This window comes from Chaetodon auriga, chromosome 7 (assembly GCF_051107435.1).
Source record: "Chaetodon auriga isolate fChaAug3 chromosome 7, fChaAug3.hap1, whole genome shotgun sequence".
Lineage (NCBI taxonomy): Eukaryota > Metazoa > Chordata > Actinopteri > Chaetodontiformes > Chaetodontidae > Chaetodon > Chaetodon auriga.
In genome coordinates, this window is record NC_135080.1 from 27,326,765 (window position 1) to 27,343,781 (window position 17,017).

Here is a 17,017-nt window from a genome sequence, read left to right on the forward strand (position 1 = left end):
TGGACTGTATAGATAAAGATAACTTGGATTGCAGAAATAAGATCAAGGTTGTTGGAAAAAGTCTTTCAAACCAAGTTATCATTACATGTACAGTCAGGGCTCACCTTGCACTGGGTGTCACCCAGTGACCAACCATCATGGAAGATGGCATACAACACCAGAGGGTAGGGGTAGAATGCAACCACCAAGTCAGCGAAGGCCAGGCTCACCACAAAGACATTTCCTGTAAAGGACAGAAGGAGAGGAAACAAAGAGTCATGTGAGACTGTGAAACTGAATTGAATTAAATTGAAACTGCAACAACTTTGAAGCAGTAGGTGGTCTATGTCCAATATTTTGCATGGCCACGCCTCACCCACGGCATGCTTCCTAACAGAGCAACAAAAGGTTGCTCAGTTTCTACAAGATCATTCGTATTGTTTAATAACATTGTATATGTTGTTATGACATATTTTGTTGTTATTAATAGGTACCAAACTAGTCAGTTTTTACACTAAACTCTTCTTATTTAATCTTTCATCTTTATTAATATATTTCACAAAAACAAACTATCTTACTTTTAACATGATAAGCGTGCAAAATAAAGAGCAAAATCTAAAATATGAATAATAGTGCAAGAGTAAAAATATCATTGAACAGATACTTAAAATCCACAAAATCCAAAACATACTCAGTCCCAAAAATCAGAACAATCTTAACAGTTAGGTTGCTTCTTAGTGAGTTGCATATAGTGATGTATATCAAATCTCAAGCACAGGTATGTGTAAATCTTATCCAATGGGGGGTCCGTGGTCTAATTAGTGTCAGTTTAGGGTTCCTTGATGTGAAAAAGGTTGAGAAGCGCTGGTCAAGATCATCATGCTGTAGCTTCAGGCTACAGTGTCTATTCAGTCAATTTTACTTGCTTGTTTTAACGCCATATGGAAGTTTCTTGTAATAACAATATGCTAGTTTATGAGCTTATGTCATAAAAAGATAAAATAAGATAAGATAAAATAAATCTTTATTAATCCCACGTTGGGGAAATTAAATTGTTACAGTCAGCAAAGAATAAAAGAGAGACATAGAGAGATCAAAAAGACAATAACAAGGATACAGAATAAAAAAATAGAAATCAACTACATATTTGTATATTATACATAAGAGTATGATAACTGTTAAGTCATGAGTCAGATATGGACATTAAATACAATGTTTGTATTATTGCACTGTAGAAAACAAATATACAATATAATAATATATTGCATCTTGTCCAATAATATTGCACAAAGTGTAATGGATGGAGTGTATGTTAGCATAAATAACAGTAGTGCAAAAGTTGGTTTGTGATACTGTAATGGGAAACAACATCAACACAGTGCTATGTTATATAATGCTGGAGTGAAATAATCTGACAGCAGTTGGAAGGAAGGACCTGCGGCAGTGTTCCTTCTCATACAGCAGCTCCTTCAGCAATAGGCTTAAGGCCCCCACTGTCTCAAGCAGGGGGTGAGAGTGGTTGTCCATGATTGATGTCAGCTTGGCATCCTCCTCTCACCCACCTCCTAGATGGTGTCCAGAGGGCAGTCCAGGACAGAGCCAGCTCTCCTGACCAGCTTGTTTAGTCTTTTTCTATCCCTCTCAGAGCTCCCACAGCCCAACCAGACCATCCATCCATCCATCCATTTCCACCCGCTTATCCGGGGCCGGGTCGCGGGGGCAGCAGTCTGAGCAGGGACGCCCAAACTTCCCTCTCCCCGGACACTTCCTCCAGCTCATCCGGGGGGACCCCGAGGCGTTCCCAGGCCAGCCGAGCGACATAGTCACTCCAGCGTGTCCTGGGTCTTTCCCGGGGCCTCCTCCCGGTGGGGCATGCCTGGAACACCTCCCTAGGGAGGCGTCCAGGGGGCATCCGGTACAGATGCCCGAGCCACCTCAGCTGACTCCTCTCGATGTGGAGGAGCAGCGACTCTACTCTGAGCTTCTCCCGGGTGACAGAGCTTCTCACCCTATCTCTAAGGGAGTGCCCCGCCACCCTGCGGAGGAAACTCATTTCAGCCGCTTGTATCCGGGACCTCGTTCTTTCGGTCATGACCCAAAGTTCATGACCATAGGTGAGGGTAGGAACGTAGATTGACCAGTAAATCGAGAGCTTCGCCTTTCGGCTCAGCTCCTTCTTCACCACGACGGACCGATACAGCAACCGCATTACTGCTGCCGCTGCACCGATCCGCCTGTCAATCTCATGCTCCATTCTTCCCTCACTCGTGAACAAGATCCCAAAATACTTAAACTCCTCCACTTGAGGCAGGATCTCTCCCCCAACCCGGAGGGAGCAAGCCACCTTTTTCCGGTCGAGAACCATGGCCTCGGACTTGGAGGTGCTGACTCTCATCCCAGCTGCTTCACACTCGGCTGCGAACCGTCCCAGTGCACGCTGAAGGTCCTGGCTTGATGGAGCCAACAAGACAACATCATCCGCAAAAAGCAGAGACGAAATCTGCCGGCTCCCGAACCGAACCCCCTCCGGTCCCTGGCTGCGCCTAGAAATTCTGCCCATAAAAATAATGAACAGAACCGGTGACAAAGGGCAGCCCTGGCGGAGTCCAACATGCACCGGGAACAGGTCCGACTTACTGCCGGCAATGCGGACCAAGCTCCTGCTCCGGTTGTACAGGGACTGCACAGCCCTCAGCCCAACCAGACCACTGTGTAAATAATTGTAGATGAAGCATAAAAAAACAAAGGAGCTCAGTCTTCTTAGCAGATAGAAACGGTGGCCCTTCTTCAGGACAGCTATGTTGTTTGGTGATGACTTCTCTGTATTCCAGGTCGTTCCCCTGTGATACGTGTGATGTCTCTGTCATCGGAGAACTTCTGGAGGTGACAGTTGCCAGTGTTGTGTCTCAAGTCTGATGTGTAGTGGATGAAGAGGAAAGGAGAGAGCACTGTATCCTGCAGAGCCCCCATACTGCAAACTACCATATCAGATACACAGTCACAAAATCTCACATACTGTGGTCTGTTTGTAAGGTAGTTGATGGTCCACACAGCCTCGTGGCAGTCTACTCCAGCTCCTTCCAGCTTTCCCCTGAGCAGTGATAGTTGGATTGTGCTGAACGCAGTGGGGAAGTCAAAACATAACCCTCCCATTGCTCCCAGTGTTCTCCAGGTGGGATAGGGATCTGTGCAGCAGGTAGATGACTGCATCTTCCACACCAATGCCTGGTCGATATGCAAACTGAAAGGGGAACAGCTCAATGCTCACCAGGTGACAGAGGTGGTTCAGTATAATACTCTCCATCATCTTCAGCAGGTAGGAAGCATCGAGGCTACTGGTCTGAAGTGGTTGGGCTATCTCCCTTTTCAGCTCCCTCTGCACCTTCCTCAGCCCAGTTTTGTACCCAGATCTAAAAACCCTCTTCTTCTCATTGAATAGGGCTTAAAGTTGTGTAGACACCCAAGGTTTGTTATTTGGGAAACACTGTACCTTCCTGGTCGGCAAAGTGTTGTCCCCACAGAAGTTAATGTAATGTCTGTGATGCAGGTCATTAAAATGTTGATATCTTCCACGTGTGGACTGCACAACACTTCCCAGTCAGTGGTGTCAAAGCATTCCAATAATACTGGACTACTCTGACCATCTCCTCACATACCTTATGGTTGGTGGTTGTTTTTTCACCAGAGATATGTGGGCAGGGATCTTCTTATCTTGTCATAAGCTGGAAAGGATATTGTGCAAATGAGAAAAGGAAAAATAATTGTCAGGTTGGCAGCAATATGGTGCCATACAGTACTGCTCCAGTACTGCTTACACTACTCTTCCTATACAATTACCACCATGCGCATATATAATCCTCAACTATTCGTTTTTTGATATGCAGTTCAGTTGAGCAGAGAGACGGAGGGAGATAGATATTGTAATGACTGCAGACAGACAAGCACCTAGAAACAAAGTCAAGTCTACAAGGCAAAACTAATTTGATCAGGAGAATCCAAGGTCCAAGTGGCAACATGGTCAAAAACAGGAAGGATGGAATACAGTAACAGATTAGGAGAAAACATAGCAAAACATACTGATCTGACCTGGAAGTGAGTGGGTGGAAATGAGCCAATATATGTATTTAGAGATTAATAAGGGAATGAGATGCAGGTGAGGAGATGGGCATGGTAATTGAAGGGCAGGAGGGTTTGAACAGATCTGCAATGACAGTTATTATACACAAATCAGCATACAAGTTTATGGATATTTTTCAAACAGATATGTCCCTTCTGTTAAAAAAAGTGGAGGAGTTTAAGTATCTTGGGATCTTGTTCATGAGTGAGGGAAGGATGGAGTGTGAGATTGACAGGCGGATCGGTGCAGCGGCAACAGTAATGCGGTCGCTGTATCGGTCTGTCGTGGTGAAGAAGGAGCTGAGCTGAAAGGCGAAGCTCTTGATGTACTGGTCAATCTACGTTCCTACCCTCACCTATGGTCATGAACTTTGGGTCATGACCGAAAGAACGAGGTCCCGGATACAAGCGGCTGAAATGAGTTTCCTCCGCAGGGTGGCAGGGTGCTCCCTTAGAGATTGGGTGGGGAGTTCTGTCACCCGGGAAGAGTTCAGAGTAGAGTAGCTGCTCCTCCACATCAAGAGGAGTCAGGTGAGGTGGCTTGGACTCTATCGGATGCCTGGACGCCTCCCTAGGAAGATGTTCCAGGCATGTCCCACCGGGAGGAGGCCCCGAGGAAGACCCAGGACACGCTGGCGTGACTATGTCGCTCAGCTGACCGGGGAACGCCTCAGGATCCCCCCGGAAGAGCTACAGGAAGTGTTGGGCATCCTTGCTCAGACTGCTGCCCCCGCGACCCAGTGCCAGATAAGCGGGAGAAGGTGGATGGATGGATGGATAGATGGATGGATGGATGGACTATATGACCATCCAAACACCACTTTCTCAAAAACTGATAATTGAACTCAAAGAATTTCAGAACTAGCAAAAAACCACCATAAACTCACTTCCACTGAAACCCCACACTACTACCGTGTCACTTAACACAGAGTCAACACTAGCTCACAGACTGGAAAATGTGATTCTGTAATGATCAGGCCCTTTAAGGTCATCTGTGTTCTCATCCCATGATCTTTAACCTACATGAATGTCCTTCATAGCCTAGAGTCGTAAGGATAACATGACCGGTGAGAGCCACTTCTCATAACAAAACTCAGATGACACTTGTCGTTGACAGTCTTGTCTCCTCTTCTCTGTGATGTCTATTGCATTTAGATTCGTGCCTCACACAACGCACACATACAGGTTGTTTATCGCATGTCCATATGGTATGCCCAGGCCTTGGGAACTGGCCAATTATATTCAATTCAATTCAAATTCAATTCAAAGAACTTTATTTATCCGTTAGGAACTTCACATGTGGAGGAGCAGCAGGGTGTTTCCACACCCAACAGTACATACAATGAGTAAACACACACACACAAATACAACACACACACACACACACACACACACAAACCATCAGCACCACATCAGACATGTGGCAGATAAAGGTCAGCTAAGCCTGTTAATAAATAAATAGTACCTCTGTTATGGAGGAGCAATAAATAATGGTTAAAATAAGTTCAAGTGTTAAAAAGACAGTCCAAGAGGGGTTCAACCATTCAAAAGTCTTATGGATGCTGGGACAAAGCTTGACAGAGCTCTATTTGTCCTGAATGTAGGGGCTCTGTATCTGTGGCCTGAGGGTAAGAGGCAATACTGGCTGTGTAGAGTGAGCGTGATATCCAAGGTTATTTGTGTTGCTGTTTGTTTAGACCTTTTGTTGTATATGCTGATGAGTGATTCCTGCTGTTGTCCAATTATTTTGCTGCTCAGTTTTATGATTCTGTTAAGTGGATTCCTGTGGATGTTGAACAGTGCTCCAAACCAGGAAGTGATGTTGAAGGTGATTACGGATTCAATAAAACACCTGTAGAATGCAGTCAGAACGGATTGGTGGACCTGGAGTTTGCAGAGTTTACAGAGGAAAAAGAGACGCTGCTGGCACTTGGAGTGGATGGTATCAATGTTTGCTTTGAAGTTGAGTTTGTGGTCGATTATTGTATGTCTCAACCCTCTCTATAGCCTGATTGTTGACAGTCAGAGTGGGGATGGTGGAGGGAGCTCTATGGAAGTCTATTATTCTGTAACGTATATCTGATTATTGTACGGGGTTTGGTCAAACCCAACATGATAAGTGTGAACTTTTGTCTGACAACTGTGCTCACTCTGGCAGAGATCCTGCGGGAGCTCTGTCAGTCAGACCAGCGCTGCATTGCTTTATATGTGACCTTAATAAATACTTTGACTGTTACCTGAAGGTTGCTTCGGACCGTTCTTGGGCTTCCAACAAAAGAACCGGGCTAACAATTCCTTCCATAATCCATATTATAGAAGAATGTATGTGGAGAAAAAAAAAAAAAAATGTGGCAGAGCACTCTGGTAAGACCAGGGGCAGAGGACTGTGTATCTATGTGAACAAAACTTGGTGTACAGACTCTGTTATCACTGGGAGCCACTGTTCCTCTAATCTGGAAAATCTGATGATCAAGTGCAAGCTTTTTTATCTGCCTAGAGAGTTCACATCCACTGTGATAACTGGAGCTTATATCCCCCACCGGACGCTAATGCTAAACTAGCAATGAAAGAACTGTATGCTGCTATCCACAAACAACAAACTGCACACCCTGATAGAGCCTTTATTGTTGCTGGAGACTTCAACCACTCCAACCTGAGGACTGGCAATGCAGTGGCCTACAGCTCATCTGATACAGGGCATCAGGGAAGCTAAACACGCTCACAAGCTACAGATTGAGGAGCACCCCCACAACAACGCTGACCCCCACCGCATGTGGCAGGGTATCCAGGCCATCACAGACAGCCAAAAAATGACAGCCCCACCAACCAGCAATGCCTCCCTCCCTGACGAGCTCGACAATTTCTATGCTCGCTTCGACAGGGACAACACACAAACAGCCATCAAAACTGCTCCCCACCCAGATGAACAGCCCCTCATGCTCCCCACTTACAATGTGCGTTCTGCACTCAGCAGGGTGAATGTCTGTAAGGCTGCTGGCCCTGATGGCATAACCGGCTGTGTGCTCAAGGCCTGTGCAGAGCAGCTGGCTGGGGTCTTCACTGACATCTTCAACCTGTCACTGGCCGAGGCAGCAGTCCCCACGTGCCTCAAGACCACCACCATCGTGCACCACCACTGAAGCAGTCAGCTGCAGTGAGCCTAAATGACTTCTGCCCCACCCCCATCATCACCAAGTTCTTCAAGAGGCTGGTCTTGGCCCACCTCAAATGCTGTCTTCCCCCCACACTGGACCCCCATCAGTTTGCCAGTTTACCAAACAAAGGATGCCATCCCAATGGCACTGCACTCCACCATGACACACCTGGACAACAACAACATCTACATGAGGATGCTGTTCATTGACTAAAGAAAGCTCAACAGCGCCTCTATTTCCTGAGGAGACTGAGGAAAGTTAACCCGGCTCGTCAGGTCCTAGTCAACTTCTACCGCTGCACCATTCCTGACCAATTGCATCTCAGTTTGGTACGGCAGCTGCACAGTCTCCGAGTGGAAGACCCTGCAACGGGTGGTGAAAACCGCCCAGTACATCACTGGTGTCCAGCTAACTGCCATCAAGGACCTCCAGTGCAAGCTGTGTCTAAGAAGGGCACGCAGCATCAGCAGTGACAGCGTCCCCCCCCAGCCATGGACTGTTTGCCCCCTACCATCTGATGGGAAGTTCAGGATCCTCCATTTCCGCACCAGCAGGCACAGGAAAGCTTCTTCCCCAGAGCTGTTACCCGGCTGAACTCTGTCCACCATAAGCCACACAACCCCCACCACCTTCCCATTGACATTGTCACCCCCCTCTCCCACCCCAAGAGACTACACCAAGATGAACATCACAACTCAACCCATGCCATGCTATACAAACTGCACATATTACTTTACATTTCATATTTTATATACAGCGTGTACCTCATCTGTTCGATTATACTTTTTACTTTTACTGCACTGCCACTTACTACCTGTTGCACATGTCACCTGGTTATTTCTATGAAACCATGTTGCACATGTTTTTATGTTTCATAGAAATTACTTGCACTACCTGCACCTACCTCATACTGTTTATACTGGTTATACCTCATGCCACTTGCACTACTTACGTGTGTGTGTGTGTGTGTGTGTATATATATATATAATTATGCAAACAATTATTTTCATTTATATAATTTTCTTTCATTAACATTACTTTGTAGAAATCTGTTTCCACTTTGACATTAAAGATTTTTTTCCAATACATTTTTGTGTTAAAAAAGCCAAATTTTATTGACCATGAATGATTTATGAAAGCTATATATATATATATATATATATATATATATATATATACATATATATATATGTGTGTGTGTGTTAGTTTGTGTCTATTGTGTTGCTGCTGAGTACTGCTTCTTTGTTTTGCTGCTCTACCCTGAATTCAAAGATTTCAAGATTTTTTTTCAAAGTTAACTTGTGTGTTGAAGATGAATACAAAAGTTCTAAAATGTTGGAGGGGAATGGAGTGCTTTGAGAGTAATAAGTACAATTGCCCAGAATCTCCCATCTTATCCTCCTGACTACCAGTAGTTCAAATTTGTCCTCTGTGAAGGACATTAGTAAACCTGAGTATCTCCCACCCACTGCATACTACTGAATGAACTCCTTTTGCTACAGTATCTACAGAGAACATTTAGGGCTTTTCAGTGATACCAAATGTGAAGGGGTGGGGCTTTGGTACCTTTCTCTTTCTCATTAAGGAAATCATCAATCATCTCATTTTATGGGAAGAGGAAAAGTAAATGCAGAAGACTTTTTTTTTTTTTTTTTTTTAACAAATTTTGGTTCGAAATGTTGTTGGCATATTTTAGATAAGTCACAACACAAAACATTGTCTGAATTATTTTAACTGTAGCATAGTAGCATAGTATTTAAGTTTTAAAAAGCGTCCTAAAAAAATCCTTAACAAAAATAAATAAATAAATGTTTTCAGTATTCTAATTACCTTACAAAGATTGGGGATTTTCTCTTTTTCTTCTTCTTTTTTTTATTTTGCCATTGAACTACATGTTTTTCCTGGTATTTCATTAGGAGGTTATGGGAATTTTCATCAAGATTGAGATCACTGGAAACTGCAGCAAAAATAATTCATGAGAGCTCTGATTGTGGATAATGGAAAACACTGAAATAGAAAAAATATTGACCCAAAGGATGGAATGCTGAAAAGTCAAATCATTTATTTTATAGAGCACATTTAAAAACAGTAACTGTTGAAAAATGCTTTACAGAGTGCCATCCAATCAACTTTGCTGAATTTAGCTTAATGTGAGCAGACAGAATCTTCTTATAGACTTTAGAATTCAGTGACCACATCATCTGTAAAACATACAGATGATGTGGTGTGCTTCAGATGATGAGCCGTTCCAAGCCTTCTCCATAGTTTTCTCTTCCCATCATTCTGGTACAGGTTGATCTTAGTTTCATCTGTCCAAAAAATGCTGTTCCAGAACTGGGCTGGCTATTTTTGCTGTGTTTCGGCAAACCTAAACCTGGCCTTTTATTCCTGAGGCTTATGAATGGTTTGCATCTTGAGGTGAACTCTCTGTATTTGCTCTCATGAAGTCTTCTCTGAAGATCTCTTTATGGTAGACTTGGACAATGATACACAAACTTCCTGGAGAGTCTTCTTCACTCCATTGGATGTTGTAAAGGGATTCTTCTTTACCATGGAAAGGATCCTGCGATTATCAACTGCTGTTGTTTTCCGTGGACATCTGGACCTTTTTGTATTGCTGAGTTCACCAATATGTTCCTTTTTTCTCTTTTTTCTCAGAATGTACCAAACTGAATCGACGAATAGCACTGATGCAAGAGTCTGTGTCCAGTGAATGTGCCACTTCTAAATGAACTGTTCTGCTTGTCATACACATAAAGATGACTCCATAACGTTTCACATAGGAACGTCCTTGCTTTACCTCAATGGGCCCAAAGTAATCCACTCCCATGTTAATGAATGGAGGCAAGTCTGGAGTTGTTCTTTCTTTGGGGAGGTCAGCCATCTTTTGCTCACACATTTTTGCTCTCAACATGACAAGATTTTTCTTGCAGCTGCATTGGTGTGAGTGATCCAATAACTCAACCTAGAGAGGATGTATTTTCTCCCACCATGCCTTATCTGTTAATGAATGTGTTTGAGAATTAACATGGAGATGTGCTAATCTTTTGACAGAATGATTGGGTGTTTGCTTTCTTCTGGCATAGCAGCCCTGGACAGCCTTCCACCTACTCTTAGCAGTCCATCTTCTAGAATAGGGTTCAGTTTGTAGATGGGAGTACTTTTTTCACAAGTATTCCAGACAATAGGGCATAAATCTCACTGTTAAATCTTTCCTTTTGGAAGAAGTGGATAATAGTGTTTTCTGTCATTGAAAGGTCATCAGCTGACATACCTTTTCTCACTGAGCCTCTGGCTTTCAACATCTCCTGGTCAATGTGATTAAGATCCACAGGGGCGTCCAAAAGAGGGTGATTTCTTTTTTTACTCAAATCTAGTAGAGAATTTTTTACTTTCAGCATCCATGCAACTGCAGTTTTCAGTCTCTTTCAATTAGAGTGATACATGATGAGCTGTTTGGTTGCACTACTGTTCTGTACACTTGTTGCATTTGCTGAGATCTCCTTTTTGACCTCTGGATCACCTTCATCAATGGTGGACTCTACCTTGCAGTACATCCATGTACTGGCATCAGCAAAGTGGTGCAAGTGGGCGTGAACAGGTGTTCCAAAGTCATGTGGTTACAAGCACCTGTTCACTTCAATTGGAACATTGAAAGTCCTTTCAGGTCAGTCAATCAACTGATCCATTGTTGTTTTAGGACTTGCGGAATTTCTTCATCCCAGCCATACTTATTAAAACTTAAAATGTGCTTGGCTGGAAGAGTAATTGATGCAAGGTACCCTCAGGGATCATACACTGAGCTGACAAATGATGAAATCCCCTGTCGAGTTTGCATCATTTCTTTGCAGTCCATACGGAAGTTGAAGGTGTTGCTTTCCATACACCGTTGGAGCCCCAAGGCTTTTTCCATTGGGAGTTGGTCTCTGTCCAAACTGAGCTTACTCACATATTTCAGAGTGGTCCTCCTCAGGAATTGCTTGCAGGACTTCACAACTGTTGCTGATCCACTGTGTAAGATGAAATCCTCCTTTCTGGCAAAGGTCACCAAGGTCACTAACAATCTGAACTGCTTTCTGCAAAGATGGTGAACTTTTCAGGCAGTCATCCAAATAGAAATTTCTATGCACAGTGTCAATCACTTCATCCGGAAAGATGCCCTGGTGGTCATCCGCAGTCTTCTTCAAAGCGTAGCATGCACAGCTAAGTGTACAATAGGTGTAATTTGTATGGAGCCACCATAAGAATTGAAGTAAGTCCTTGTCTTCTTCCACCACTTTGACTTGGTAAAACATGGATTTTATATCAGACATAAAGGCAATGGGTTCTTGTCTGAATCTCAGGAGCACTCCTATGAAGGAACTTGTAAGGTTAGGGCCCTGCAGAAGTTGATTATTCAGGGAGATTCCCTTGAACTCAGCTCCATAGTCAAAAACAACCCGCTACTTGCCTTTGCGTGGGTGGTAAACCCCATGATGAGGAATGTAAAACACATTGTCTTCATTACAACGCATCTCATCCTGTGGGACCTTTTCAGTGTAACCATTGCTGATGACATCCTCAAGAAATGCTGTGTATTCTTGATGGAATTTCTCATTCCTTTCCATTTTCTTTCTTATTCTGATGAGGCGCTGTTGAGCAACACAACAGTTAAATGCCATTGTTATCTCTTTGTTTCTGAATGGCAGTTTCAAACTGTAATGTCCATCTTGCAACTTCACAGATTGCTTCATAATTTCAGTGAATCTTGACATTTCTTCTTAGTCCTCATCAACTCTCTCATTGAAATCATGTTTGTACTGCTTCTCCAATAGCAGACAGTTACTCTATTTACAGTGGCAAAATGACAGCCGTCATCATCAAGGTTGCCTTTCCCATCCTCACATGAGCCATTAACAACCCACCCCAGTAGGGTTTCAATAGCAAAGGGTCCCTTGCCTTGGCTGTTAACAACCACCCACTGTTCCAGCAATCTTGAAGCATTTGTACCAATTAACAGCTCCACTTCTGCATAGATTTCATTGATGTCAATGTGATCAAGGTAGGGCCACTTAATGAGGTTGTCCCTTTTGATAATGTTTGCTGTACTCACCGGCATCATTTTCTGTGTGTAAACATTTGGAAGACTCTAGTATCTTTTCCCATTAAGCCTCCATATTTTTTGTTCATGTACAATGTATGTTGACACCGATGTCTTAGGGCTCATTGTTACAAACATATCTTTGATCTTTTCCCAGTCAGGTTCAGCCTTCGCATCAGAGCTTCAGAGCAGAATGTAGATGTTGATCCATTGTCTAAAAATGCATAGGTCTGAATTTCTTTGTTACCTTTTCTTGCTTTCACGTGAACTGGAAGAATTGGGAGTGTTCCATTACTACTGGCCTCTGTTTGGCTTCCAAAGGCTTGTGCTGACTCAAGTGTCTTGTTTACAGCTGGCTCAGGTTCACTGGAGTATATGCCATTGGTGTTTACTGCCTTGTCCATTTTTTTCTTGACATTGATGTGTAAAGCTGCTGGATGGCTTTTTCACAGGTTATGTGCCTATCACAATTTTTGCTCAAATGCTCAATGTTGAAACACCCAAAGCAAACTCCTTTTTCCTTTAAGAAGTTGATTTTTTCATGATGTTTTGTTTTGGCAAATTGTTGACATTCATCCAGAGAGTGACTATGTAAACAGAATAAACAATTGATGTTACTCCTTGTGTCACTCCGTTTGGTTTCCTTTGTCTCCTTGTGCTGTTTGTTAATAACACAGATATTGTTGCAAAGTTTTCTCACTTCATTTTTGGCTTTTGGTACACATCCCTTTTGATATGCATTCCTCTTTCAGTGGTTTGAATATCCCCAAAAATTGGATGAGACAAGAGCATGACTTGATGTTCCACAAAGTGCACAACGTCATTGAAGTTTGGTTTGAGCTTTTGTTTTTCACGAGTATCACATGCGATGCTTCTGAATCATTCCCTCAGTTTAAAAGGAAGTTTTGAAATGACAACTTTGAGATTAGCAGACATGTCAAGCTCTCTCATGTCCTCCAAATCAGACATTGTGTTGTTGCATCCACATAGGAATAAAGCGTAATCCTGGAGCAAGGAAACATTTTCAGCCTTAACAGCAGGATAGTTGAGAACTTTTTCCATATAAGCTGCTGTGATCTTTGTTTCATTGCCAAAATGCTCTTGTAGGAGGGTTTTAGCTGTTTCAAAGCCTTTCTCAGGACTCATGTGTAATCAACTTTGTACAATGGCTCGTGGACACCCTCTGGTGTATCTTTCCAGAAAATACGTGCAGTCCTCTTTAGTTGTACTTTATCCTCCACACAGTGTTTAAAGGCTTGCATGAAAACTTTGAATTTTAAAGGGTCACCCTCAAAAACAGGTATATCTCTTCGTGGAAGTTGGCTTGCCCTTTGTTGTTGTATCAGCAATTCAGATATTTCATTTTGCCTTCGTAGAATTTGTAGTGTGGAATTAGCATAAATTGCCAGTGTAGCATCTTCAGTCCTTTCTGTTTTTGTGGCAGGTAAGTTTTTATTTTCCATCGATGTTATGGACTCTTTTGAGCTTTGCATCAGGAATCACTACAATTACTTCCTTTGGCCTTTGCTTCTGAAAATAGGATTCCATTCCATCTTGATCTGAAAATTCTTGCAAAACTGTGAATTCTGCACCTGCAGCTTCAAACTCAGCATAAATTCCATTTGCTCCATTTGTTTCTGTAATGATTCCGCCTCTTTCTCCAGTGCATGTTTCCTTTTCAGCGATGCTGCACACGACAGGAGTGCGGCTCTCTTGGCTTCAGCAGTTTTGCCTTGAACCATGTTTCATATTTTTTGGTAATAACTTAAGCAGAGTATTATGTGCAGCCTTTGCGTCATTAATCAACATTTGATATATGCTGAAGTTGCTTTTTATTTCAGCTTCATAACCAGGCTCGCACATCAACCCTTGAACTGTCTCTTTTAAGTTGGCAGATCTATTTAGTTTACCTATTTTACCTATTTTAGAAAGTCATGCCTTTGCTGTGAGTTTCACTGATCGCTTTCTGACAAAGGTCTCTCCCTTGTCAGTTTGAGCGTCAGCAGACACTCTTACCACATCAGTGTTAGTTGGTGCTTTTTCACGCAAATCAACCTCATCAACTTGATTGTCATCCATTTTACCCTTGTTTTCAACCACAAACAAACTCATTTTCATTCCAACATTTCCAACAGAAATAAAGCATTTAAGATAAACTTTACTTTCTTTGTGCAAACGTTTTAATGTAAATTGTCTCTTACTTTGAACTAAAACACCAATGCATTGGGATTTCCTTGTTAGTTCTTTTGTATGCACACATTTTTAATGTACCTTTTCTGGTAGCGTTACCATTTACCTCCTTTTCCTTGGCTTTGGTCCAAAAGGCACTTTCCTCTGCTGTCCGGCGCTGTGTGGCTGTAGCCGACTGGAGTGTCCAATCTCCGTCCGCACCGCGTCCAGCTGACCACATTTTGCAGTGCATGGTCTCACAGCCCATGCTCCATCCTCCTTGGGCCTCATCTCCCTCATCGGCCCAGCCCGTTCCGTTTTGCAGACAATGAACAGCAAATCTGATTACTATTGAATGTAAGTAACTCATACAGAGGAGGGTTTTTGACTTAATTGTTGGTGCAATTGTTCTCTTGGTCAGTAATGTACGTGTGGCTACAATGTAGATGGCGTGCTTCCTGGCTCTTTGTATCGTCTGTTTGACAAGCAGCTAAAACTATATTTGGATATGTCCATCCATTTATTGTCACATTTTCCAAACCAAAGAACATCTCTCAAAATAAATACAACTTCACCATCTCACGGTCAAAAACCATTGACCCTCATTTTGCGCCACCTGTTACAATCAGTACTACACTTAAGTAGACTACCTTTCCCCACAGTGCCATCCTGGTCGTCATTAAAATCGCTCTACCAATATCTAATATCGTATGGATTCTGATCTTAAATGTTCAAATGACAAAGCCCTCTAGTGGCCAGAGTAATCATGACTCTTGTCTACAAGAGGCAAAAGAGGAAGAAATGTGATGCTATTGTGGAGACAGAAAATCCGTAGGGAGAGGACCTAGGGATAGTTGAATGCTATACAAAATATCAGACAATAACATGGGAGGCCATTGTTTGTTTCCCATTTCCTTTCAGCAGTCCATGTTGGTTTCTTTTAACATGACCTCTGTAAGAGCCATTTAGGGTCAAAAATTATTACGGGTCACCTGGTGTATTTTCCTCTTACTGAGGTGACACACGGACATGAAGAGCTACTGGTAGCAAAACGCAGTTTGGCTAACGTAAAGCTATACGGACATGGAGAGCTACTGGTAGCAAAACACAGTTTGGCTAACATCATACTCCCACAACCTGTGACATCCAGCTACATAATCGCTATGACATCCTGGACTCACACGAATTTCCACCACTGGCTAGGAACTGGGGGCCTTCTTCTCCACCTCCCAGGATTTTAAATGACTTCAGCGGATCCCCACCGCTCCCGCCTGTCCCGGTGAATGCATCTGGGCGGACAACTCGCCCCATTTCTCACCGAGCACAACACAATTTCACTCCGGCTCCGCGGGGCTCTTCCTCTGTCCGTCCTTCGCCACCCGATCCCACAACGAGTGCACACCCGCATCATCCGCCACTGGCGGCCGGTGGTGCACAGGTCGCTGGGCACGCCACCTTGAAGCCTCAACGGTCCTCATCCCGGTCCACGACATCTTCCGCCCGACGTCGGATCCTGAAGGATGCCGTGCTCCGGCGCTCTGGTGGTCTTCCTCGTCCGGAGCCAGCGGGGAATCCCTCCCCCAGCCTTGAAAAAGCATCCTCCTCACCGCATCCGTCTGCACGGACGCACAGCGCAGACCATGGATTATCCAGCCACGGGACCTCACAACCTCCACCACCTCGTCCCCTCTTCCCTCCAACCACTTTGGTAGTGGGCGATTCAATAACTCGCGGAATTCGCTTCTTCAACGCAGCCACTCACTGCTTCCCAGGAGCCACAGTCCCGGTTATCCTGGAGAAACTTCCCGGTCTGCTGCGGTCACTCCCATCCTCCATAACCCGTGTCTTAGTACACGTGGGCTGCGTTGACACCGCTCAGAAGCCGTCTGAGCTGATTAAAAGGGATTTTAACAACCTTTTTAGCTTTTTAAACAACTGTGGTAAGTCCATTTTTATCAGCAGTCCTCTTCCCACACTGTCTCATCATGGAGCATGGCGCTTCAGCAAGCTCCTCTACCTGAACACTTGGCTACAGTCCGCCTGCAGAGCTTTTAATGTTGGTTTTATCGACAATTTTAACCTGTTTTGGAATCTGTCACACCCCCTCCCCAGATTCTTCGTCTCCGTCTGTACCAGCTGTTCATAGCACTATTGCACTCACTAGCCCCCTCTACAGTCTACAGTTGTCACTACCACCCAAACCGGACATCTTTCCCATACAAACCATTACAGGCAGACGTTTTCCCCGGACTCACATGCAAAGCGCTTTTAACAGAGACAATCTCGTACACCCAGACATTTTATCTCCCTGTGGTCATGAGCGCACGTTCAGCATGAACATTAATCTGGCTGTGCTGAATGTGCGCTCTCTTTTAAACAAATCTTTTATCATAAATGACCTGATTTTAGACAACAAGTTAGATGGGTTACTTTTAACAGAGACATGGCTTGGCACCGAGGCACCAGTTGTTCTCACCGAGGCTTCCCCACCAAATTTTAACTTTTTATTCTCCACCAG

General features: G+C 43.8%; 1 protein-coding gene across 1 annotated transcript in view; it reads right to left on the reverse strand.

Moving 5' to 3' along the window:
* LOC143323081 (melatonin receptor type 1B-B-like) overlaps nucleotides 1-17,017 on the reverse strand; it is a 106,688-nt gene that overhangs the window by 10,368 nt on the left and 79,303 nt on the right. Inside the window, exon 2 of the mRNA XM_076734699.1 lies at nucleotides 105-223. Coding sequence (XP_076590814.1) covers nucleotides 105-223 — 119 coding nt within the window. The remainder of the gene's footprint in view (nucleotides 1-104; nucleotides 224-17,017) is intronic.